At 39.7% G+C, this 25,949-nt stretch overlaps 1 protein-coding gene across 6 annotated transcripts in view; it reads right to left on the reverse strand.

Annotated features, from left to right (window-relative positions):
• The window catches only part of DMD (dystrophin), a 1,234,381-nt gene extending 1,211,254 nt beyond the window's left edge, over positions 1–23,127 (reverse strand). For all 6 annotated transcript variants that reach the window (XM_084305928.1, XM_084305932.1, XM_084305933.1 and 3 more), the window contains exon 1: positions 22,968–23,127. In XM_084305928.1, coding sequence (XP_084162054.1) covers positions 22,968–23,058 — 91 coding nt within the window. In that variant the 5' untranslated portion in view covers positions 23,059–23,127. The remainder of the gene's footprint in view (positions 1–22,967) is intronic.
• Between the last annotated feature and the right edge of the window lie 2,822 nt (positions 23,128–25,949).

Genomic DNA, 25,949 nt, shown 5'->3' on the forward strand with positions numbered 1-25,949 from the left:
CCCCAGAATTCATCTGGAGAAAACAAATTATGAATAAGCCACAGAAGTTAATTCTCTAGCCCTACAGATGACTGAAGTTTCCCCACACTCCCAGATTTTTTCCCCCCCCCCATCTCATTTCCTTATGTGGGAAAAGCCGAAAGCCAAGAAACACAAGCCACCACACTGCCAGGTGTGATGAGCTACAACCACCAACAACTAAACATTTGACCCAAGCACACACACATACTCCCTTAGCTCTGCTGCTCTTCCCAAGACACTGGAACATGCAAAACAATCAGGCTTGCTCCTAGCACTACTGCTGCTGGGGAGCTGGAGACTGTGAAACATCAGCTGAGAGAAGCACCTCTCCCTTCCCTGGAAGCAACACATGCAGCATCAGCTCTTTCCCTGGTTCTACCCATTTCTTCCTCCGTTATTTATCATCTGAACAGCAACATTCAGTTTTGCCTAAACAGTCCCAAAACTTGGAGAGATCTCTCAGAGGGCAGTGACACAGGGATTGCAGAATTAGAAGCTATGAAAGTTACTGCTATAGTGTTGATGCTGCACTGACTCCCCATCTAATAACAGCTTAGCTATATAAGACCATGAAGCTCTGAAAGAAGCTGGTCAAATGCTGGAACAGATGGCTCAGTCATCAGCATCCCTCAGCTCCGCTCCCCCTCAAGAGGAGTGGGTACCAGTAGGGCTAGCAAGTGTTTCTGGCTATGACTGCAGGATAGCATCAGCAGGCCGGTAGTAGCACTGTATCCTGTTGTGCATGATGTATAAACATGGTAAAGGAAACAGAGGAAATCAGCATGCCTTCCGCACTTCTGACCTCCATTCATCACCAGTCATGACTCAGACTCCAACACTGACCCACCATAGGACTTCTAGAGTTAGAAGAGAAAGGGAACCGTCTAGAGTCTATCCTTACACTAAATCTCGCATCTGCTGTCACTGACCAATTGTACCAGTTGTCAATTCTTTGAGATATTTATCTCAGACCTATTACCTGGCTTTTCTTTGGTCCAAAAAAATCTGTAGCAGTCTTTAGGAATGCTACAAATAATTCAACAAGCTATTAAATAAAATATTACCAAAACATAAATAAATAAGCACTCTAAAATTAAAGGCAAAGCCTAGAAATCATTCCTACTCATATCACAGCTGGGAGAGTCATTATGAGGCAGCTGGTGGCTGAGAGGCATGCCAACATCAATCTATCAATCTCCGTTTTGCTGTATTAATATGTCACAGGTCTTGTGATCTGGATTTCCTATACCCCCAAAAAAGGGGTTTCAAACTGCCTGACATTTAGCAAATTGGCAACCTACTGCCTTTACTTACATTATATACTGCCTTCTCAGAGTCCATGCCAACAACAATTGTTTTTTGATGGTCATTGAAAAATCAGCTGTGACATTTCAGTATACTTTGGGTGAGAATGCTAGCAAGCAGGACTTTGGACCCAAGGGGCAGCAAAGCCATGCTGTGTCACGTGCCAAACAAAGTAATTCACAACTTGCTACTGTTGTGAGCAGTGAGGGAAAAGCAGCTACCCTAAAGAGGTCACTACAATGATCTGACATACCCAAGAGCTGAGACCCCTACAAGCATCTCAGTCTAAGACATGCACAGTGGCAAGTTTGTCATTCTGCTCAAGTAAGCTCACTAGCACTAAGCTGTGTTTATTGCTGCTTCTGTAGTGTACAAAATGGTACAAGTCTTTGCTAGATAATCAAGAAAAATCAAAGTAAATAAGAAAAACTACCATATATGTGCTTTGGTGCCTACTCATTCTTGGTAAGGATTTAATCTGTAACTTTTACAAATGAAATTAATAGCAACAGGAAGAGCACTGGGAAAGCTGAAAAGCAAGCTGCATTAAAAGCAATGTGGTTAGCAAATGATTTTTATCTACAGCACTCCTTAACATTTAATGCAGGCATTAGATCTTGGACAATTATGTTTTAATGACAAATGCAAGGCTGTATCGATACAAGCCTATGGAAGCACTGTACTGTAAGAAGCCTTCTACTTCTGTGCTTGCCAACATAACTATGTGGTGCACATTAGGCACTCTAAAACACTGCAGCTAAGCTATGCTTTCCTAACAGAATACAATTATAAAGTACTTAATGGGAAGACATCAATAATATATCATTACAGACATAATATTTCTCGGGATGCCTCATTTTTAGAGTGAGGATGTCCCACATCTTCTGCAGCAGTATGAGAAAGAGGCCAGTTTTCAAAAATAGCACTCTGATACTTTTAGAGAAAGACTCACATTTCAGGTGCTGTCCCTCCATGAAGCATTCCTGCTTATAACACCTACTTGAGAGTTGTAAGTGACCAAAACACTGACCCACAGGCCAAAAACACACTCTTAAAGATGAAAGCATTTACTTCCAAATTAATTGAGAAATATATACAAAGCATACTTTCTCTCTGCTGATTATAGACTTTTCTATGTGCATCTGTCAAAGCCCAGCAACACAAATACTACAAATCAGTTCCCACTCTTGTAGGTGAAATACTTGCAAACATCTTATTTTGTAGGTCCAGTGCCACAGGCAGACTATTTGAAACAGAATGAGAAAAAGTTACAGAACCAAGCTGGCTTCATCACTGGCACAGGACCTACTATCTCTGCCTCCAGCTCATTCAATGTTAAGCAAAAATCAGTTGGCAGACGGTCAGATGGCACAGCTGAGGCATTAATTTACTAATAGAAACAAACTGTTTTCAGTGCTTCCTTGCAGTTGCTTTCACGCAATAACTGAACCAGAAAAGTTACTTGTATTTGCATTACATTTTAATGGCTCCAGTTCTGACCAATATTATGTTTCCAATATTCTTGCTATTATGTCTAAAGCAAAAGGTATTACTGTGCAGGTAAAAGGATCCTTTGATGGATCCATGTTATATTTCCAGTTTCCTCAGAGACTGTGTGTGGCCTTTGGCAAGTCAATTTACTTTCTCATCTACAAGGTAAGGTAGTAATAGAACAGTAGCTCCCAAAGGTGTTCTGTTTCCTACCTTTGGAATAAGAACTACTTCATAAATATTAATATAATCCAACAGAAATTCATAAAATACCAGCACCTAATGATGCAAGCAGATCTTATTTCATGATCTGGAGGATAAGATCTCCGCTCCTGCAGAAAGCCAAACACAGGTGCCAGGAATCAACCTGTTGGTCTGAGCAGGGTTCTGAACCCCCATGTATGGGAGCAACACTTCATGCCTCTCAGGAGCAAGTGCACAACAGCCTAGGTGACATGGATGCTCTCTGAAGTGAAGTAAGAGGGTGTGACTACCTTCGACATGGGACAGCAGAGTTGGGGTTTTGCTGTTAACTGGACAGTTATCCTCTAACTACACCAGACAGAGAGACTGATTATGAAATTTAACACAAGGCTGAGCTTGACTGCCTTGGCTGGTGGTTCTCAAGTGGATTTTAAGTGACCATTGGGTAAAAACCAAAACCTGGCTCCCCAGGCCTCAGCAAAATGATATGATGGTGATGAGCAAAGCTGAATAACTACAAGTGTTTCAGAGACATAATACTGTGATATGAAAACCCCACTTGAGGTGTGGTGCTTAATGAAGGGTAATTATTGACTAGATGTTTCCACTCTTACCTTCAGACTGACAGCTGTCAAGCAGTCCTGGCTTGCTTTCTCTTTCTCAATGACAGTAACCACATGACAATTACAGAGCATCTCTTGATCTAGCTGATAATATCGGATCTACATAGTATGTTATATCCTAGGTATTTTGCTTAAAAGTAATTAAATATTTATACATCTGCAGGGTCATTTCATTTTTACAGTTCCTTTTAAGCCCAACTCTTTTCTGACCACTGCAGTCTAGTGATTTTGTTCAGGGCTAACTAGGCACCACAGCCAGAACTAAGCAAGATTATTGCACAAGAAGAAAAAATGCTCACTTTTTGAGGCAGAGGTGCTTTTGACATCATGCAAAGCATACAGGAGAAACCAAATTTATCATCTTGCAAGGACAATGTGTGCTGCCAAATCCATATTCATCATTGATGTATCATCTTAATAATGATCCTCATTGTCTGTGGCACAGACTTGGGGGCAGCCTATTTTATGTCATCCCTGGTGATTAGTAATTACATATGAACAGTAGAACATTCCTCACAAGTATACATATAATTTTAGTAAAGCTACTTCAATAGAAACAGTGATGCAATGACTTCCCCCCAACTCCACCCAAACCCCCCTAACTCACACGCATCTTCCAGTTACATCTCAAGCTATTGTGATTTGATTCTGTATATTTTCATGTTCTTAAATATGTGGATTTGTTTACAATTATATTAAAATTGTATAACTTCTATAAAATAATAAAACAAAGATAAAGAGCAAACACAGTAAGGAGGCTTGCTAAACCAGCAGCCCCACCTGTACCACAGAACCAGTCAACACAATATTTATTTGGCAATAACCAATTAGATTACTCACTATATTGTGAATTTCCTGCTTAAAATAAATCATGTTAGGTATTATCTAGGAATTCCTGAGAAAGCAAACATTAAGAGATGGTACCAAAAGGCAGAATTCATAGAAAGTTCTTGTTTAAAGAAGCAGAAAATTGTAATTCTGAGATGTTCTGAGAACTAACAGATCTTTCAAGCACAGAAATCAAAGAAAAAACTATGTTAAAAGCTCCTTCCTATTATCATGATTTTATTTGACATCAATCCCATTCGTATTTTACAGAAGGCAACACTATACTACTACTTATTGCAAGAGAGGCAAAGGGGAAAGAAATTATAAATAGGTGTGAAATCCATCTTAACAAAAAAAAACATAGAACTCAAAAGAACACATTTCATTAAAAGCAGTGTGGATGGACAAGGGGTGGGGATGAGCAGAGTAAGCAAAAAAGCTTACAATGCCTATTACAGCCTCTGGTGTCACAGGGCTGTTGATTGCTGAATGACTGCCCAGACTTGCTATTCAATTCTTCAAGACATTCTCCATCATTTACAAAAAAAAAAGTTATACAGTTAACAGATAAGAGCATTAACTTCAGTACAGAACTTTACTTCACCCCTCTCAATCATTTTCTCTGTAGTTGAGATTGGACTCCAGTAGTGCAGCAATTGGTAATTAGGAGGGAGGGGGTATAAAACAGCTTTGACAGTAAAAATCTGATAACTGAGGCATAAGATGCAGCTGCCTACAGCATCACAGCTTTCTGTTCCACCCAGATTTTGTTCCCAAATGTAACTGATTCAGAGAAAGTAACAGACTAGAGCAATGAAGTATTTTCTAAAAGAAAAGCCAGCTGAAAAGCCAGCTGCACCAAATCTCATGTCATTTCGAGCCTTACAACAGTCACTAAAGGAGCAGAAACTGCATCAGTCTAGTGGAAAACAAGTCTGATTTTTAAGACCAGGAAGGATCATTCCCAAAGTAATCTGAATTAAGATTGGACAGAAGCAGCTTCTGGGGCTTCCACAGTATAGTATTTCCCTTTAGCAGTATTTTCAACCCTTCTCCTGTTCACCTACTTTCCAGATTCAGTACTGGCTATGTGAAAAAGCTGGAAACAGAGATATAACCCTGTAGCTGTGGTCACAAGTCTCGTGGATTCTTGTGACCATGCATCTTAAACCAGAATTATGTAACCTAACAGTCAAACAAGTCTGAGAACAAGCATCACCACTCAGGGCAAGCAGCATGGGAACAAGCTTCCACATATGAAGTGCACTACAGGTAGCATTAAAGAAAAGGGGGAGCAAGCAGATTATGGACAAGCATTTGTGAGAAGAACTTGGAGACAGATGAGGAACTAAAAGGAATCCCTTGTTGTCTCCTACAAGTCAGAGAGGTTGTTCAGGGAAAGGAACATTTGAAAAAGCACGTTTACAGAAAGTAAGACGTACAGGACATAGAACTTGAGAAAATAGCCACTTACCAAAATTTATAGCCTGGAGAATTTCAGTTTAAGTTACATTCCTCATGAGAGATTCAATTGCACACATACACATGTAAGATTGAGAGCCATGATGAAAATATATTCTTGTGTACATTAACTTACATTTGCTCCATTTAGTGTGAAGATTTTGAAATACTCAGCTACAAAGCTTATAAGGTCTACAATCCCATTAGTTCTTCCGAAAGAATTTGAAAACTAGAAGCTTACATATCTATTTGCCAATCGTATTATACAATACATCTCCTGTTCCTTATATAAGCACCTTCCAATCCTGCCATCATGTTAGAAAATATATGCATCTCCTTTGAATAGATATTTAATGAAGGTATTCCTTGTAAAAGAACCTGTTTGTTTACACTGCATTAAATATTTAAGCAACTTGTTATGGAAGAACACTTAAAAGAAATCTTTCTGAAGACAAATAGGTTTTTCCATATCTTTTCCTAAACCTCTTCCAGCAAGAGCTATTAAAGTTAAACTACTTAGACTGCTATGCCAGAGCATACATCTTTAAGGCAATGCAGATCAGTGGATCACAGCTAAAAAGAATCAAAAACTAAAACAAATCTGAATTTGGGAATTTCTCCTTCCTACACTAATACTCCTTGTACTGGGTCTGGCTGGAATGTTAACTTTCCCGGCAGCAGCCCATTCAGTGCCGTACTCTGTACTTGTAGCTGGAACAACAGTGTTATCACACCAGTGTTGTGTCTACTGCTGAGCACCAGTGGCACAGCATTGGGCCTTTCTCTAACCCTCCTAGGGGGTGGGCAAAAAGTGAGGAGAGAAACATCACTAGGGCAGCTGACCTAAACCAATCAAAGGGATATTCCATACCATGTGGTGTCACACTCAGCAATAAAAGGTGGAAACAGGAAGAAGAGGGGAGGGGTGGGCTCTTGTTGAGAAGACATCGGTCCTCCTCTCAAACACGAGCTGCGTGTTGAGGCCTTGCTTCAAGGACATGGTCAATCATCGCTCATTTGTGGGAAGTAGAGAGTAATTTCTTTCCTCTGCACTTCCATATAGCTTTAATTTATTTTGTTTGTTTGTTTTCCTCCCTTCTTTTTATTTTTCCCTTTTTCCCCTCCCTTTTTCCCCTTTCCCTTTTATTTCCCCTTAAAAGGTTTAGTTCATGGTAGTCTTTATTTAATTATTATAATTATTTCCCTTTAATTAAATTATCCTTATCTCAACCCGTGAGTTGTTTTTTGCTTTACTTCTCCCCCTCCTCATCTAAAGGAGGGGGAGTGAGAGAGCGGTTGTGGGGTTTAGCTGCCCAGCACGGTAAAACCACCACAGTCCTTAAGCCTATGCTAGCTCCAAACAAAGACTATAACTGGCCATGAGTTACAATCTGAATTGCACTTCATCACAACCAAAACTATACGGGTTTAGTACAACTAGCTCACTAGGTTTCAATTTATGGTACAAAGTGATGTGAATGAAGACGTAGTTAAAACAGACAACAACAAAAATAAGACTATGCAAGACTGAGCAAATCTCCTTTCCTTACCAAGATAGAGTCATGATGTATCCCTGTCTCATGGATGTAGGAGCAGAACTTAACCTGAAGTGTTGGGATATGACTTTAACAACTTCCATCAGAGTTTAACAGCTTCTATCAGCAAGTACATGAGAAGCTGAAGATCAATTTTAACAACCTGGAATAGAACTTTTATTGGGGTGGGGGTGTGTGGGGGGGAATTTTTGTCCATTCTAAGGTTGCTTGATAGGGCTTGTTGACTAGATCAAGTCTTGATGTTCAGTTGGAATATATTCAAATGCTGTAGCGTAGAAAGGGTCAGAAGATCCAGTACATGCCCTAAAACACAAAGGCTTTAATAAGCATGTGTAAGCCATCTCATGATACAAGAATCTCAGATTCTTAAGAAATTGGCTTATAAGCCTCATTTACAGCATGCTGACATTTTAATATTTACTCCACAAATCTCTACAAAAGGATATAAGAGTAAACAAGCCTTAAAAAGCTTTACTCTAAGCAAATCACTGTCAAACAAATTAAGAATGTCAATTACTGAAGCAGCATTCACAAACTATCACCCCTTTGTCATCTCAAAAAGACAAGTTACCCCTCAAAAAGAGGACTACATGCAACCTACATTGCTTATTTCTAAAATAAAGAAACTCAATTTACCATTATCCATACAATATTTCCACCCTGCAAAACTTATTTCTTTAATGTCATTGGAGAATTGCTACCAGAAGTGTATTAGTTTTCTTCCGGGAAGAATCATCTCGTGAAGCAATGGGGATCCAATCTTCCATGCTATGCAGGCTTTTTTTGTATTCAACATTTTTGAATTTATGTAGCTATAGTTAGACAATGCATTAATACAGAGATTTCATACTTCAAAATTATAAGATGACACGCAGAGGAAAGTGACCAAAATTCTAATCCACATCCTTTACCATGCAACCTTCTCCCCATACAACACAGGTCTTGAATACTAAACACTTAGAAGGCTACAGTGAGCTGATAACACCTACCACTAATGAGTTACATAACCATTTAAGTAGGATTTGTATCCTAATCTGCTGTGGAACTTGACAGCAGGAGATGTGGTTCCGCAAATAAAACATTCATTTACACAGACATCTTTGAACTAAGGTGGTTTACATTCTTCAGACTTTATATAAATTTAATTACAACTCCATACTCCCCTGTCAAACACTGGGACAATTCAGGCTAATATCCATTGCTGTAGTACCATGTGCACAATTCCTCCCCCCCCACTTCTTGAGCAGTTTGAGCAGTCTGATCCAGGACACTAGAATTTTCTGTATTTTTCATACGCAAGAGCAATCCATAATGCTGCATGTCACATAGTAGATATACCCTTTGGATTTTTTGAGACCTATTTCCAACTTTTTTGATCACTTGCATAAAGTCCACTCCTATTCTTCTCTTGGAAGGTTTTCATATCTTTTGCTCCTGTGAACAACATATACCACAGCTCTCACTCAATCTCTTCATACAACCATGTAAAAAATCATGAAGACATTACCTGAGGGATAGGGTCCATCCCATGTGATTCTGCAAAGAACCAGACAGGATACAGGCTTCTGCACAACCACTTGTGTTTCTCTTCAACAGGGATTGTTCTTTTCAGTCCATTTCCCACACCCAAAAGAAGTTACTACTGTTAATATCTTCTAGAGTATTTCTAAAGGCTGCACTCATAAGTCAACATGTCACTTTATCCCCTAAAATTACAAAAATTGCACAGGGCTTAACTTAATGTGGAACTTCCCTTGCCAATCCATAATATTAAAGACACACACACAGTACAGATGTTTGCTTATAAACAAGAGACAACAATAACAGAAGTCTGGTTGATTTCTACTTTTTCAGCTCTACTAGTGTGTAAGATTGAGATTTTTTGTTCTTCCCCCCAAAAAAAAAAAAAAAAAAAAAAAAACAGGGACTCAGTATAGCCAAATTATTTCAGGGACTCAGGAAATGTGATAAAAGGAAAAAATCTCACCAGAATAATGGTTTGTCTTCCTGAAAGAAAGGAGTCCATTTTCTACACTACTTTTTCCATGTTTCAGAACATCTTGTTTCCTCTACAGCCTACCAGCTAGCTACTTACTGTACTACAAAATGCAGTAGAACTTAATGCACCTCTGATGTGTTTTTCCCTACCAGTACATCTCAACATTTTCCTAAAACACTACCTCAAACACTGTTTTTTTTTGGCATTTCATAAATAGGGAAAACAGACCACAAAACTTGCTCGGTCCCCACTATCAGATGAGAACCAGTCTATGAAGCAAACAGTAGCTCTCCACATCCATTTGACGACTGTTACCAACACACTTTGTCCCAGTGTATTCTTCTCAGTACAAAAATTTATGCATTCACAGGGAAAATGCTGAAGAGCCTTGGACCTGTTCCTTCCCCCATTGCATGTATCAATGGTACATGGCTAGATTTTTTTGCTAGTCTTTGTTTCTGTATTGACTGGCATGCAGAATCCAGAAGGTTGGAAGACCACAGAAGCACACACATCTCAGGTACCTTCTTGCGGTTATGGTTTTCAACCTTTTGTATTTTTACAGTAGCAACACTTTTTGCAAATAAATTATGGCTAAATTCAGGAAGCATTTAAAATGCAATCTCCTATTCTGTGAGGAGATAAATTTTAAAATAAATCCATTTTTCCTGTGATTAACAAAGTTATGATTACATGCAAAACTGAAAAACTCTCAGGAGGGAAAAAAATCAGTATTCTACATGTGCTGATCAAACACTGTATTGACACAGGACAACTTGTATCTTGTATCAGTACTCCCTCCTTCAACTCCACTGGTACCTCTTTGTTAAGGTTGGATAACGGAGAAGAAAGACAAGGTGAACTGTTACTCTTCTGTGAGTGTTACCTATTGCATTTTTTCCTTTGAACTGTGATTTCATTATAGCTGGGTCATATTTTTTATAAAAGCATTCAAGAACATTATAAGCCATCTCAGAATTCTACAAAGCAAAGAAGCATGGTCCATTGCTCTATCAGGTAATTTATATTCTAGAATTCAAGATGCATTAATGGACCAAAGAACACAGTTAAAATGTGACCTTGATTAGAGGAAGAAGCTACTCTTTTTTAATACCTTAGAGGAAAATCAATTAATTATATTATGCCTGAACTAGTATACACTCTTTAGTCTTCAAAACACCAGATTATCACTTCTAATTAAGATGAATTTGTATCAAAGAAAGCTATGAGTATTAAATATTATAAAGTACTAATTTTCTCCTAACATAAGAAAATCAAGTTCTCTTAACCAGGAATCTACTGTGTTTATTGCTTTGGAACACAAACTTGAACAACAGCATTACATTAAACCATAAATCAATGTATTTTATTCCTTCAGAAAAATAAATCTTACATAGACACTGATCAGTGGAGTCAGTAAAAATGCATTCTTTTCACAGAACACTGGAGCTTGGAACCCTGCTCCAAGGATCATAAGCAAGACTGTGTGTAGGAAGTACTGTACACGATGAGTGTACACTATAAATTAACCCATAAGCATTACGTAAGTATAAATGATGTATTTTAGAATGAGGGATTCTACAAACAACCAGTAAACTTTAATGAGTTGTGATAGAAACCCAACATTGAAATAACACAAGTGTCAAATACAAAACTCATGACAAAATAAATTTGAACTTTTTTTTTTACATATAGGAAAGAATCTTGTTGTTTAAATGGATATATTTTATACACCTGCATTTTCATTTGCTTTGGATAATCGACTCTTAAGTCTCTTGGTTCATGCTTGAATTAGTCTGTTTTTGAACAGACATATGCATTGAGAAAAAACTGTTAAATTTAGTTTCCCTAAGTTTTTATGAACAACAATAAGTAGATAAACCTGTCATCAGGGCTGAGGGAGTAACAGATCAAATCCCACACATACTTGTGTCTAGATAATTCACAGGTTTTGTTGCCTTTAAATATATTCAGGTTTATGTGTTTTGTTCATCACTTCATTAAACAAGCTGCATACACACTGAATTTCTGGCTCAGAACAAACCTGTATAGGGATATGCTTATTCCAGTCACACTAACACCTGCATGAAACACCCATAGAGTTAGCTCCTACACAAGTAAACTCTTTATCAAAAAAAATTACAGGTTTACTTCCAGTGTCAGTTTTATGATCTGATTGGATTTAAATAATTTGGCACTTGAAGTTTTGAAAACAAAATATGCCAAGTTGCTCTTTACTTTGACAAGTGTTCTGTAAACTGCTGCCAACAGCACCCTAATTGAATTACGTGAAAATATTTAATAAGGAATTTGAAATTAGACTTTCCCCTGCCCCTCTATGCATATATCACACATATATGCATACCTGAGACATGACAATTACACATTCCTGCCCATCCAGTCACTCTCAGTTTAGATTTTAACATGCTACAGGTTTCTCAACTAGTACTCTATATGTTTTGTACTAGGTAGAAGCACATAGGATATACCTGTTTGAGTTGTATTTAGCAGAACATTTCACTAATGCAGCACTCCAACAATAGCACTACCCACTACACATTTATGGTGCTATATACAGGGAATACATTTGTCTATTTAAAGGCATCAACCCTCCTTTATTAACAGTGCTCTGGCAAGGAACCACAGGCAGAACATTTGCAGCAAACAAACCAGCCTTCCCAGCTAGAAGCCACCACGTGCTCACTAAAATACCCAGCCACCCACTGCTTTCAATCACTTGGGTGCTACTACAGATGTATTTTGTTCTAGAATACATTACCATTCACATGCTATTCTGTTTTCAGAAGTGCCAACAGCTATCACATGCTTCCTGAGACGTGGCCTAGTGACTAAGGTTAACATGTTATGTGTCCAACCTACGGTTTGAGCTGCTCAAGAACAGATAGCACACGAGTTGCAACTTCACTTTAAGCATTGTTACCAGTTCTATGAATTGCATCAAGGTCTGATGAGACCTTCAGCTCCATAGGATGGGATGGAGCTATAAATCAAGCTCTGAGGTACATGGCCAGGGCACATCCACACTTGAAGCAGGTGTACCTGCTGAAGCATCCTCTGAAGTTAGAGGAAACCCTGTTGAAGATTAGGCTCTGTTCAAATGTAAGATAAAGGTGGGTCTGATCAGAGAATAGTCATCCACAATTTAAGTATGTGGCAGACAGATTCATCTTGCTCCAAAACAAGTAGATTTAACTGCAGTTAATCAACACCACAAAGCCAGAACTGCAATGTCATACCTCTGTGGCCAGGAAACAATTTGCCCATCCAGCAGTGTAGGAATCAAGGCAGCTGTCTGGGCTTTTAGACTGAGAACCTGAAGATCTTGAAGTATTTTATATTCTATCATGCATGCCTATATTGAGAAGATACACCATCAGACTGTTATGGGATATACTAGCCAGTAATCCCAAGCTTTGTTGAAGCTGGGCTCCCTGATGTGTGGCTTGCAATTCATGGTGAGCTACATGTTATTTTATTTTTAAGTAAAAGAGAACATTTGTTAAGAATTGTTCCAATTTCATGTAGAATGAAGAGTCCTTTTGGCCAGCTGTGAAAGCATTACTCATGAAAGACAAAGCATGAATTTTAAATACCATTTCCCTGTTATTTCAAGTATAGTCTTACCTATTTAGGATTCTAGAAGGTATAACATCTTGGAAGAAGGAAAATTAGGCTCATCTTTCATAAGAAAGTTGAGATTTCAGTGTTCATACAGATTCATACCACAAAGACATCCCTTTCTTATTACTATAACCAATGCTATGAAGAATTTCACAGAGTTAATAGTCTTTAAATTCAGAAGTATTTTTTAAATTACAACAGCTACAAGAGATGAAATACACTGTTCATATCAATTAAGCCAAAATACTTTTAAAAGCCAATACACAAAAACAGCGCTTTTACAAGACTTCAGCACTGGAACTTTAAAAATTATTGTAGATTCATAGAAGCTTTAAACTCTTTTGGCTGAGTGCTTATGTTTTGAATATGAATGTTGTTTGACTGCAGAAGTCATGTGTCTATACACTGTACCTTCTATTCCTTCCCATGAAAGACAACTGGAATCCTGACATATCACATCACTAAGAACTTTCCTGCAGAATATTTTACATAAGTCTAAATGAGTCAGGCAAGGGATTATTTTAGAGGCAGTTTCTAAGGGGGATCTACTGTAGCTGATTTTCCTCTGAAATATCCTGAGGGAGATTATATTAAGAGTTTAAAGAATGGGATTGACATTGATATTCCATTCTCAGTTGCTAATTTATTATCTGGAGGAAGGCACATTAACCATGAAGGAAATCTTGATGAGAAGGGAACTACAGCTCAAGTGTATGGGACTTAACTGACTTTTCAGTCTTACTAGAATGCATTAGTAGCATCTATGCCTCTGTTTAACCATCAGGCAAATGGCAACCAGAAGGACAAATTAGTTTTCCACATTGCTATGTAAATTAGCACCACTCCTTCTGGTGACTCATTTCTCCAAATAACAGAACACTTGTTAGAAACCCAGAGGAGTGCAATTCTAGAGATGATCACCTGGGACTGCTCAGCAGGAAGGGAGAAGACTGCCTAAGGGCCATCACATTTCCCCATCTGTTTATATTCAAAGGAATCCTGGAAAGGTTTTTCCAAGAGCTAGGGGGCATGGAGGAAGTTAAGCAACTTTTACTCTAGGACATTAGAACCCAACTAGTACCTGGTGTTTCCTTTAATTATCTCTAACAAGCCAAGTTCTCCAATTACTTTTGGCACCTAGGAGGGGAAGGAGCCTGCCTCAGCAGAAGCAGTATCTGGTTATGTCCACATTGCACAGCTCTGAGGATCCACATTGCACAGCTCTGAGGAAGCCAGCATGCAGATGCTTAACAGCATGTTTCAGTGCATTAGTGCTGGGCCTCCACCTGTAATTCTGCTCTGCACTACTCACTACCTCTACAGCTACTGAAAACCAACAGAGAACTCAGCAGTTACTCCAGGGACCAGAGCATTACTGCCCTGCATTATGGCCACTGTTACTGAGACCGTCAAACAAGAGATATATGACTGCACCAACATACGTTCAACAAATCCAATATGAATTGGTAAGCAGACCAGAAAGTTTCTTCATACACAGAATTGCTCTTCACCTCTGTGTTGGATGCAGGAAAGCATGAGCAAAGGATCCCAAAGCAGCAGCAAATCCCTCTGCAGTTTCACAGTACACCATTTCAGACTAGGTCAAGTCCAGCATTAGCACTGAGATCCTTCTGAGTGTGAAGCTAGTGTTCAGCTGAGGAACTTAATATTTTGAAAAGCACTTTTCCAATCCTTGGCTATTCCCCCCTTAGCATTCAGCAAAATATTACACTTGAGGAGAAAGACCCCACAAAGCCAAACTGAATTAGCTTAGTTACTGGAGTGTGAGGAGGTCAACAAAAAATAAAAGATAGAAGACTTCATTTTTTTCAGTTTCCAACCTTACCATGCTTACTGTGATGTTAGACAGTCTAAAACAAAGATGTCTCGAGTTATATAATGCACTTGGGACTGAAGAAATCAATTTTGGTCACAGGTATTTACTCTTCACAGTTTGAAGTGTGGCCTGCAAGTCTGAAAACACTTCACGAAGATGGTTCTCAGCAGATACGGACCATCAAGACAAAAAGAATCTATTGAGTATAAATTTTAGATAACTTCATTATGCTTGCCTGCTCCTACTGATCTGATGGCTTGAAGCTCAAACATATTAATCCATTGTAGCCAGACTGATGAAGTCCAAATATCAAAATACCAAGTTTATCTAAGTATTTTAGAATGAGAAGGGCAGACTCCATCTAACAAAAAGTTATTGTCAAAACCATGAAGTACCAGCTAACAGTTTGACTTGTTAATACACTGCCTCTAGATATAAGAAGAGATTAAGATGTTTTGCCTTTTGAATAAAATAGTGCCAGTCTTTTCAGCAAGCTGAAATGGAGCTACAGCAAATCTAGAGGTTTTCACTAGCTGGCATTCTTCATAGCTGTTTCCCCACTGCTATCTTAAAATCAGGTACAACACTAGGTTTAAGACTGGCTGTTTTACTTTTTTTCTTTCCCTTTTTCTCTACCTACAAAGTAGAAGTGAGAACTGCAACACTACAGTCTTGAATGTTTGCCAGTGTGCTCTTTGGATAGTTGGACTGTTTGCCAAGCACCACATACTGAGCAACAGGTATAAACAGCTTTTACAAGCTATGAACAAAAACTTGTGGTACTTAATGTACATTTCCTTACAATTGAATCATCCTTCCAAACAAGAAAATAAGTTACTTAACCAGTGTATTATTTGCCTAGTAAACAGAGCAATATTTTAAGATGACATTCTAAACTGCAACTTCCACATACAAGCCAAAGTGCACTTTAGAAGCAGCCCAGCAACCACTTCCAAGACTTTATGTAGATAATACTATTTACGGTATCTGATTGCATGCTGCAGCATAACTCAATCACATCATGTTCTTCATATCAATCATACAGGATAATAAGGACAGTGGAAAACTAACCTTGAAATTCAGTACAATACTTTTGCTAGAGTACACAAAACAATAGATTGCTCATCAAGCTCTAGAAATACGAGGAAGGGTTTTTTTTTTTTAAAAAAAAAAAAAAGAAATCACAAATTCAACAATGGATACAGCAAAACATTGGCACATGGTAGGAAATAGGTTTGCTTTCACAAGGAAATGGTATTCATACTTCAAATTTAATACCAGTCCCCCCACCAACAAGTCATCACTTGATTCAAGTCAGTGATGATTCCTACCTTAAAAAGGCAGAGACACTGGAGAACTGTTGAACTGAGTTCTCTTAACTTGGAATCCAAATTACAGAAGACTCCTTTAATGAAAATAATTACATTACCTTTGATGTCCAGCAGGACATAAGGTTAATCACAAGATGTGGGTACTTATTCACAGGACACAATCAGCTGTTAGATATACTGCTCCTTTGGCAAGAACAAAACCATAATGTTACCTCTTAATGAATGCACTGTTTCTAAGTCTAGTTTAAGAAACCTGGCTATAGTGTTTCCTTCAATTTACATTTGAAATCTCAGAACTTCTTAGAGTACACAAATATTGTTGCCAAGACAACAGTATACAGAAGGCAAGCAATTCACAAAAAATACAGATATTTAAAGAGCAAAATGTAAAATTAATATATGAATCTAAACTGATGTCTAGATGACCTTTTACAGTTGCTCAAGAGTAAGCATTTCTTTTTCTAAAGAGACTACTACTGACAGGAATTCACTTTTGAGACATTTGGTAATGCTTTTAGGAGTGATTTCCCGCCCCCCCCATTTGTATTCAGATTGAGATGACAGTACTGACAGAAGCTGCAAGCAAACAGCACTTCTGAACATAGAGGACCCCATGGTTTTTAAATGAATAATGTTTACACTGAATAGATAGGAAAAAAATCTGCTTGAATATCCAAAAGCCAGTTTTACAGCCATCAGAGTAAGGTATCCTCTGTACCAAGATAAGAAGCTTGTACTGTGCATAGTCAGATTCTCCTTCTGATAAAGAGAAAGCAAGCCTGTCGAGTATAATAGAAATAACAGACATACCCTGAAATAAGAAAAACAAGCCAGCCTGAGAACTTAATTCCAAGAGAGAAACAAATATTTAAACCTAGTTTTATGGGGGGGGGAGGGGGGGGGGGGGGGGGAGGGCTTGATTTGAATGCAATAGTACACAGCATAGGATGAAGTCATGAATTCAGCAAAATCCTTTTGTTTTCACTGTAGAATCTTTTACACATCTTAACCAGAGAGTTAAAAATGACCTACAACACCTTAAAAGACACCTTTACAGCTTGAGACGGTAAACATTACCAGAAGGCTCAAGTTGTAAGACCTTAGAATTCAGACTATAATCAGCACTCCACTGTGTTTGCAAGACCCAGCAACATCCTGCCTTGACACAAGAAGTGGGATAATCAAGAGCACAAGGATATTGCTACTTCATCACTATCAGCTTTTGTTCTATGGTTGCTGTGCATGCCATAAGCGTCCCATAGAAATATGGCTGAACAGCTAAGGCCAAGAGCTAGCGTGCAAATAGTTTATATTCATGTTTGTTTCATTCAGAGTTGTCAGCACAGTTTTCTTTTTTAATATGCAACTACATCTATCCAAACCCAGACTTTAAAATATATAATAAATATTCATTTTAATAGACACACAAGCTTTATAACCATGGATCTCATAGCTTGCCTCATAGGGTAGCTTGGCTCAGCCCCTAGAGCCATGTTGGACAAGATCCACAGTTCTTCCCACACACTGCACGTTCAGGAATAGAGATAGCACGTACAAGTCTCCCTTCCCTGCTGAGCACTAGCTGTGAATCATCAGAACCAAATCCCCACCCTCAGCAGCCGCAAAGATATTCCTTGTATTTTTGGAAGGGGATCCAGCTCCTTGCAGCTGGGGCAGCAATGCCATGCAAGCACACCACAAAATCTTAAACAGATTCAGATGAGAGATTGCTTAAAATTCCTGCCCAGAAGAATTCCTTAAGTGCCCTTTCAACACCCTCACGCAGCAAGTGGTATGCACACCCAGGCACAGTGAACACTCTGTCCCAGCCCTCTGGCACGCTCACATCGCAGCACTGTGAGGGCACACGAGGCTTCCCTCTTCAGGGGAAGCCTCAAATACAGCAGATATGCTCTGTAGAACAGAACCATTTGTTGATTCATTTGATTTTCACCAGACATACCACTAATGTTCAACAGGCATTGTCCTCTAGAGCTAAACATGCTTTGCAGCCAAGCAAGCTGAGTGCAGCCCTGTACCCATGAGAGGAGGTCTCCAAGTGCTGGCAGAAGAAGGGGAGAAGTATGGACTCAGGCTATCCTATCTGGGACAGGTACACAAAGCTTGAGTCACCTGGAGTTCCCACACTGATAAAGCTGGGGGGAGCACAGGGAGAAAGAACGACCATATGTAACTACCTGTAACTTCTCTACATTGCACATATACCTTTTTATGGCATTAAAGTACAACAGAAAACCAAATGTCCAGAATATGTACTTGTTGAACACTGCTTAGTGCTAATTCCTGTTCCACAATTGTTTTTCCTGTGTATCACAACCAGTTGTCTTCCAGTCAAAATCTCAGGTCTTAACACTGGGAATGCAAGACTAGCGAGGATCATGTCTTTACTCACAAGCCCTGAATCATGCCAAATCATTCCTCTAAGCAAAGTCACCATGCCATAACAGCAGCTTGCTCCACATCCACCTATTTTTTTCATAGAATTTAAGAACAAATGAGGTCCTAAGCCCTTTTTCTATAAACTTTGTATGAAACAGTGAAGAAATTAGAGGGATTTCTGTTGCTAATCATGACTACAGTTCCTAAGCTCTGCAACAGTAATAATGAAATCTCAATTTAATGAAGATTTAGAAAGTATTTACCGCATGTATGTTTTTATTACAGAAAAAAATGCTCTGCTCTGAATTATATTTACATTATTTTTTTAAACAATTCTTCCAAATGCACTTTTCATGTAATGAGCCTTTAAATACATTCTAAACATGATCATGGTACTTGACGGGAAGCCAGGAAAAATTCTAAGGCAATGGAAACAATAGATTCTTCTGAGAAATTAAATCAAAGATAGGTTTTATTCTCTGCAACTTCCTGGTGCAACAGCCAGCATGGTGTTCATGTGTTCAATACTCATGACATCAATTATGATATATCAGAGATCCACACTTTGACTGTCTCACTTAATAAACATTTGGAAAACAAATGCAACTTGTTACATGTTTGTGCTTGCACTTCACTGTCTTCTTTCTAATACTAACTTAACATCTCAGTCTGCTCATTTTGAGACCCAGATGGGTTATGTTTCTTAGTAGCTGTATCTTAAGCATTGCAAACACATGCATACAGGACAAAGGAAGGACTCAACAACAGCCTCACACCAGTAAGGAGCAGGGTGGTCAGTCAGGTCTGGGGACAGCCCCGTTCTGCAGCAAGCATTAAGCTAAAAGCTCTATATAAAATGTCCTTTTATTAACAGAACATTCACAAGTGAATACAGTTATGGCCAGAAGGGACCATAAGACAGATGGCTGGACTGATGATTTATGACAGGCTCTTAAGTATGGAGCCCCGTAACTTGTACTTGGATAAAACTTAACTTGGAAATAAGTATGAACTGCTGGGCTGAATACCTCTAGAGATGGAAGATCTAGACCCAGATGTTAATCACCTTGACTGCTCACAATCCTGCATGCTTTGAATTTGTTAGCTTTTAGTCTTTCATCCTTGCTACACCTTTTCTTGCTAGGCCTTCATGATTTTCTTCCCAAGAACATAGCCATTCAAAGAAATAAAGTCACTTCCCCAGCTTGCAAAAAAAAAAAAAAAAAAAGTAAAAGAACTACCAATTGAGTTCCACAGACATTTTCCTTACTTCTCAGTTTTTGTGGATCTTCTCCACATTCTTTTTTGAATAGCCTTCTATGGAAACGTCAGAATTTCTGGTATTAGTCAGCCATGCCATGTACACAAGTTAAAAATAAATTTCCTACACCTATATCATGTCTGTACATTACAAGCACATGCTGAACCCACAATGACCACTGATTTTTTTCCAATGCCATCACCCACTCCAAAAGGACAGCGTGCACTCCTCATTCCTACACTTTATATTTGCATGAATCTTCTCTGAACACCCAGGCAGCCCAAACCATCCTGTGTGAGCGTAAGTGAAAAATGGTATGTTAGTGTTGGAACTAGTGATTATCCCTGCAGAGAGATACAACAGGGATAACCCAATTCCATTACAACTCCCCGATGGCAACTTTTGTAGTACAACAGTTTTGTGGGTTTTAAACAATTTACTAGGCATTTTATTGCTAGTGATATTTTTTTGTCTCAGTATACTGAGATAAATTCTTTAATCCAGAAAATTTAACAGAATAAATATTTGACAGAGCCTGCTTTCCTTTAAATTTTGCTAACAACGATGGATTTTAACATTTTTACTGTTTCTTTACATGAAGTAAGTCCTCATATTTTTTTTTTTTTTCAATTATTTTACCCAGAATTGACAGCAGGATGCCCAGATTAATGCTATCTGCATCAGGCCATATTAAAAACACTGGTGGCTCTAAGCTTTTGAATAAGACCTCAAAGAATAGGAATGTTGGAGATTTCATTATGGCTAGTGCATCAAAATTTTTTGCTCTATCTTTTCCTCTAGCTCAATGAAAAGGCAAACCCTGCACCTACCAGAGGCCTTGTTTTATATTCAGGAGGGCAAAAGATTCCTCCACACCATTTTAGAAAGCAGCAGACCCCTGAAGCATGAAATTAATATAAACAGAATGAAAAACAAGTGGGATACAAACTCTTAAAACTACTTCAGTATCCAGTGCCCTAACTCTCCAAGGACTTTCTGTGCTAGCTTCATTTCCAATCACTGAGAGCTTCCCTGATGGATCACAAAATCCTTTCTATGAGCCTCTGAAGGGCCACCTGAGAACAGTTTAGCATCCTTACCATTACTATCTGGTTAAAGAGTCTGTGCCAGCATTTCACTCACAAGAAGCCCTCTTATAACTTCCAATTCAAAACTGTTTAAGGTGAATGCATGTCTAAACAAGTGGAGCATCACAACTGCACAAATGCCTTACCCAGATAACAGGTTAAAGAAAGCCCTAACATAAAATGAGCCTATCCTCAGGCTTACAAACTCAAGCTCTTCTCAGCTTTCTTCTGCAAAAGCCTACACTGATTTATGATTACTATTTGTCCCCAAATGTGTAGCCATATTTTAAGTAGTGTATTTCAAAATTAGATGATAACAATGAAAGATAACAAATAAGCAATCACTGGGAGGAAAAAAGCTTGGGGTGAAAAAAAAAGCATATATACATTTAAAATGAAAATCACCATGGAAATTGAGTTCTCATCTCTTTGGGCTTATAAACATCTGGGATAATTCTATGATCCTTAAATTGATCTTATTTCTGATTCATCATCCAGAATAGACATGGGAATTGTGTCCAGTTAAGAAACACAAATGTTTGCTCTCTCTCTACTGCTAGTGTCTAAATTCTAATATTACTCTATAGCAGAAAACTGGAGAAATATTTTAGAGTCATTTGAGATCTTACATTTATTTCAACACACAACTAGCACATTGCCAACAAAGTCTATTTGGAAACAAACTTTCAGAGCAAAACAGAATATAAGAACTAATTTGTAAACATAAGTAAAAATACATTTTTCAGAGGTTGTCTGCTGTCAATTACAAATTTTTAAACTGGGAAAACAAATGATGTTGAAAATAGTTGCTAACTATAGGGGAAATAAAAAGGTGGGAGAAAGTGCTGCTAACTCATACAGTCATAATCATCTAACAGTGATGTAGTTATTAACTACACAGACCTGAAACATTTTGTAATCCTTCAAGTTTTCCCATCTCCAACCAGTAACAGTTGTATGCTAACAGGTCAACCTTTTAAATTAAGGGGGCATTGCTTTGTGCCGTACTCGTCTTGCATTCCATATCCCCTGAGCTATAGGATGAGCTAAGTATGGAACTGGGATCATGCACCGCTGTAAAGGTCAGCACACCCAGCTTCACCAGGAATGACTACTGAGACAGCTCACCACTTTTTCCCTTTCACGTTCTCCTCATGCTACAGGAATATAGACAAAAAGACACAGACTGGCAGGCAGAAGCAGGACTTGAGGAAAAAAACAAAACCAGAGCAGCCACCCAACCCCTACCAGGGCAACGCACTTCCTTGGAGATGCTTCCCACCACCCAAACACTTTTAGAGCTTGAATTCTCATAGCAGCTCTAGTTATCCTGTTAAACATGATGGGTATTTCATTGTTACTGCTGTTTCTTAACACAACTTAAAGAACTGGCCTGTTTCAAAAGTTATTCAAGCACGGGAGGCCACCGTAATTTTAATGCTCGCTTATTGGGCAAGCACATAGAGCTTCAAAAGGAGTTACTTTAATTTGTAGCTCCCCATACACTTGTGCTGCAAACGAGCTGAATGGTCTATAAATACCTTTACTACCACGGATTTGGTTTCTTTCCAGTGCTAAGCAAAAAGAGCCCAGGCACCTGAAACTCTATCTTACTCTTCTGGGGGGAGGGGGAACCTCACAGCTGCCGCCGATCGTGGGTTTAGCGACAGTCCCACTGCCCGGCCGGGGGGGCACCCTCCTCGGACAGCGGGAGGCCGCAAGCATCGCTCCGGCCGCAGTGAGAACCGCTCGTCGGCGGGCAAGCTCCTTCTGCGCTCAGTAAAAGTTGAACTAATTAAAGACATCGTAAGAAGGAAAACACTAAAAAAATAAATGAAAGCTGACCGACTCCCCCGCGGCACAGACCCCCGACCCCCACCGGGAGGAGACGGGAAGGGATGTAAGGGCACGGGCGCCTACCAGAGCGGCTGCGGATGATGTCTCGGAACTCGTCGGCGGCAGGGTCCCCCCCGGCGGCGGCAGCGGCTCCAGGGAGCCCCGCGTCAGCCATGTGTGGAGCTGGGCAGGAAGGGAGGGAAGGAGGCAGACGGGGGAACGCCGCGGGGCTTGGGGCGGTGGGCGGCAGGGACGGGACGGGACGGGACTGGACGGGACAGGTGCGCGGCGGCGCCGCCCGCCCTGAAATAGAGCCGGGGCGGCGGCGGCTGCGCCCCCCGCCCCCGCCCGATCGATGCGCGAGGAGCAATTAGCGAGCTAATGGGGCCCCGGAGGCGCCGTGGGGCAGGAGCGAGCGGGCGGCCCCCGCCTGCTCTCTCGGCCTCTGGGGTAGCGCAGCTGTGCGCAAATTGCCCGCAGCCCCACTGTGGGGAGTCCCCCGAGGCGCTGGTCCGGCGACGAAGGTGGGAAGGGGATCGGGATTTTCTCGGGGTTTTCTCCCCACCCCACCCCACCCCCGCAGACCTGGTGGCCCGGCGAATCAGGGACCCGAGGGTCCTTCAGCCGTAGTCTGGTGACATCCGCGGGCTCCTCAGGCCTGCTTCAGTGAGAGGACACAGAAGAAACGTTTCCCCAGGTGTTTGATACAAAAAAGGGGAGGCTTAGTCTCCTGTTGTCCCAGTCAAGGGCCAAAATGCTGACTGATGGCCTCAGCTCCTCACACCCTACCATGAAATGTCAGCTAGGCTGACAGCCTCCAGCCCCCCTCCATCCCATTCTTTTCCATCAGTTTTCTTTCCACACTGGCATTCTGACTATGCTTTTCATTCCCGGTTTCCCTTACAGGACGAGACCCCCAAAAGCTGGCATCGCCCCACAGGGGAAAATGCCAAGCCCAGGAGGTAGATGTGGTGAAGTAAAGTGCCCACTCTCCCTATTGAAACAGCTCTTAGCTGTGCATTGAAATATGGACACTAAGATGCATAATCCCCTATTCATGTTTGCTAGTTTGTAAGACAACAATGTGGTGTATTCAATACAAAAAGCTGATCAGCTTTAACGCCAATTCATAGACAATCCATAAGCAGATACTGAAGGACAGGAAATTAAGGATAATCTGTAGAAAAGAAGTATGTTTTCACTTTACTTTGCATAAATAAAGGACTTGAATCTCTTCAAGTACACAGTAGTATATCAGAAGAAATTTACTTGCCTGTAAATAACAGTTAAATAGAATAAAACAGAATAAAACTAGGCAAGAAAACCAGGTCAGGCACAGTGAAAAGAGCACTTGTAGGAAGACTTTTTGCAGGCACATGCATGGTGTTAGATGCTGAAGAAAGGGGCTTGGCCCCATTTGAAGCAGTGGGGCATACTCTCCATCCAGATATTGCCTCATAGCTCAGTTCTACCCTCCTGGTTTTCATGAAGACTGTTACGAGATGGAGTAGGTGGGAAGTTTTGCACAACGATATTTCAAAAATATTTTTCAGCTTTATATTTTGATGATCAGTGTTTGTTACTTTAACAAAGTGAGTAGGAAAATGAAGTATTGCCAGCCTTAAATAATAAAAAAGCATTAGTCAGACTCAGAAAAGACATGAAATTGTCCTCGGATTATTCAGGGGGAGAGATCATATTTCTTTGTCTGTATTCTGTTTTTGGATTCCCACTGGCCACCCCTGGTGTGTGCCAACTCTCACAAACTTCCAGTGATGCAATTTTGGCTCCCACCACAGGGGTTCTTGCTAGAAAATTTGGCTGAGATCAAGTTGCAGACTGGGTTACAGCACTACAGCTAATAAGGAGTCTGTAGTTTCTCCTCTGCTATCACGAGTCTGTTTAATACCCTGTTATCACCACACACCCCCCTCCAAGTTTGTCCCGATCTATGAACTAGATTCATTCAGTCCTATATCAATCCAGCCTTTCAGTAATGTGTGTCTGTTGTCCTACCTCTTGTTTTCTCAAACTCTGCTTCTCCTTTTTTTTTTTTTTTTAATGTGAATTTTCTTTTTTTTTTGCATTCTAGCACCTTAGGGAAGGTTACAGTTTGTACATGCGTTCCTCTCTCTGATAATAGGCATAGCATTGCAGAATTTAAAGCGGGACTCATCCGCTCCTCAACAGCTGATCCACAGCCTCACACGTGTTATCTGTTCTGTCTTTAAAACCCAGATGGGGAGCCTGTATAGCTGCTTCCTTCTTCTTATTCCATCTCATCATTGTCTCTTCCCAGAGACAAAATGGAGGGAAGATAATTTTGCCTCTTTATGGCCAAGTTCTGATCACTATTCTGTTCGAGAAACTTATAAGGAAGCCAATCAAGACAGAGACTAAAATTGCATGACTGACACTTCTGTCACTCCAGACTGCCTGTATCAGTAGCCAAAATCTCATTACTGTAATTTGACAACGGAGCACCATCTTAACTAAATTCTAAATTTGTTCCATATAGTTTAACAGACCTAGCAAGATTTTCTGCAATACTTCAATGCTAGAAGTCTCAACATGTTTAGTTATCTTTATGAACAGGTCCCTTAGTGTGCTGTACCTGAGGTTTTTGGGCTAAGCAAAATATCTGCATCCTATTTCTGTAAACACTAGTTGATACCCCCCATATATATATATATGTATATATATATAAATATATATATTTATGGGGCTGCTGTTAATTCAGTTCTGAGAACATCATGTATTCTCAAGAATTCTATGCTTTTTGCAATACTCCACATGGCTTTTGTTATTTATTTATTTATTTATTTCCCACAAACAGAATCTTAATTTGAGACAGAATAGGTATCTAGGCAGCTCATCTAATTACAGATCTTTCTTGAACATGTAAACCTCTGAAGTCCAAATCAGGGTAAGGTTTAAGAGCACCAAGAGTAACTGGCAGCTCCTGTTAGTCTGTGTTGTTCTGGAAAGCAAGTTTCACTTGTAGTCACTCATGGAAAACATCTTACACTGTGTTTGTATTTTATACTATTAAAACTATTGAATTAA

Source organism: Netta rufina (assembly GCF_964035555.1).
Source record: "Netta rufina genome assembly, chromosome: 1".
Lineage (NCBI taxonomy): Eukaryota > Metazoa > Chordata > Aves > Anseriformes > Anatidae > Netta > Netta rufina.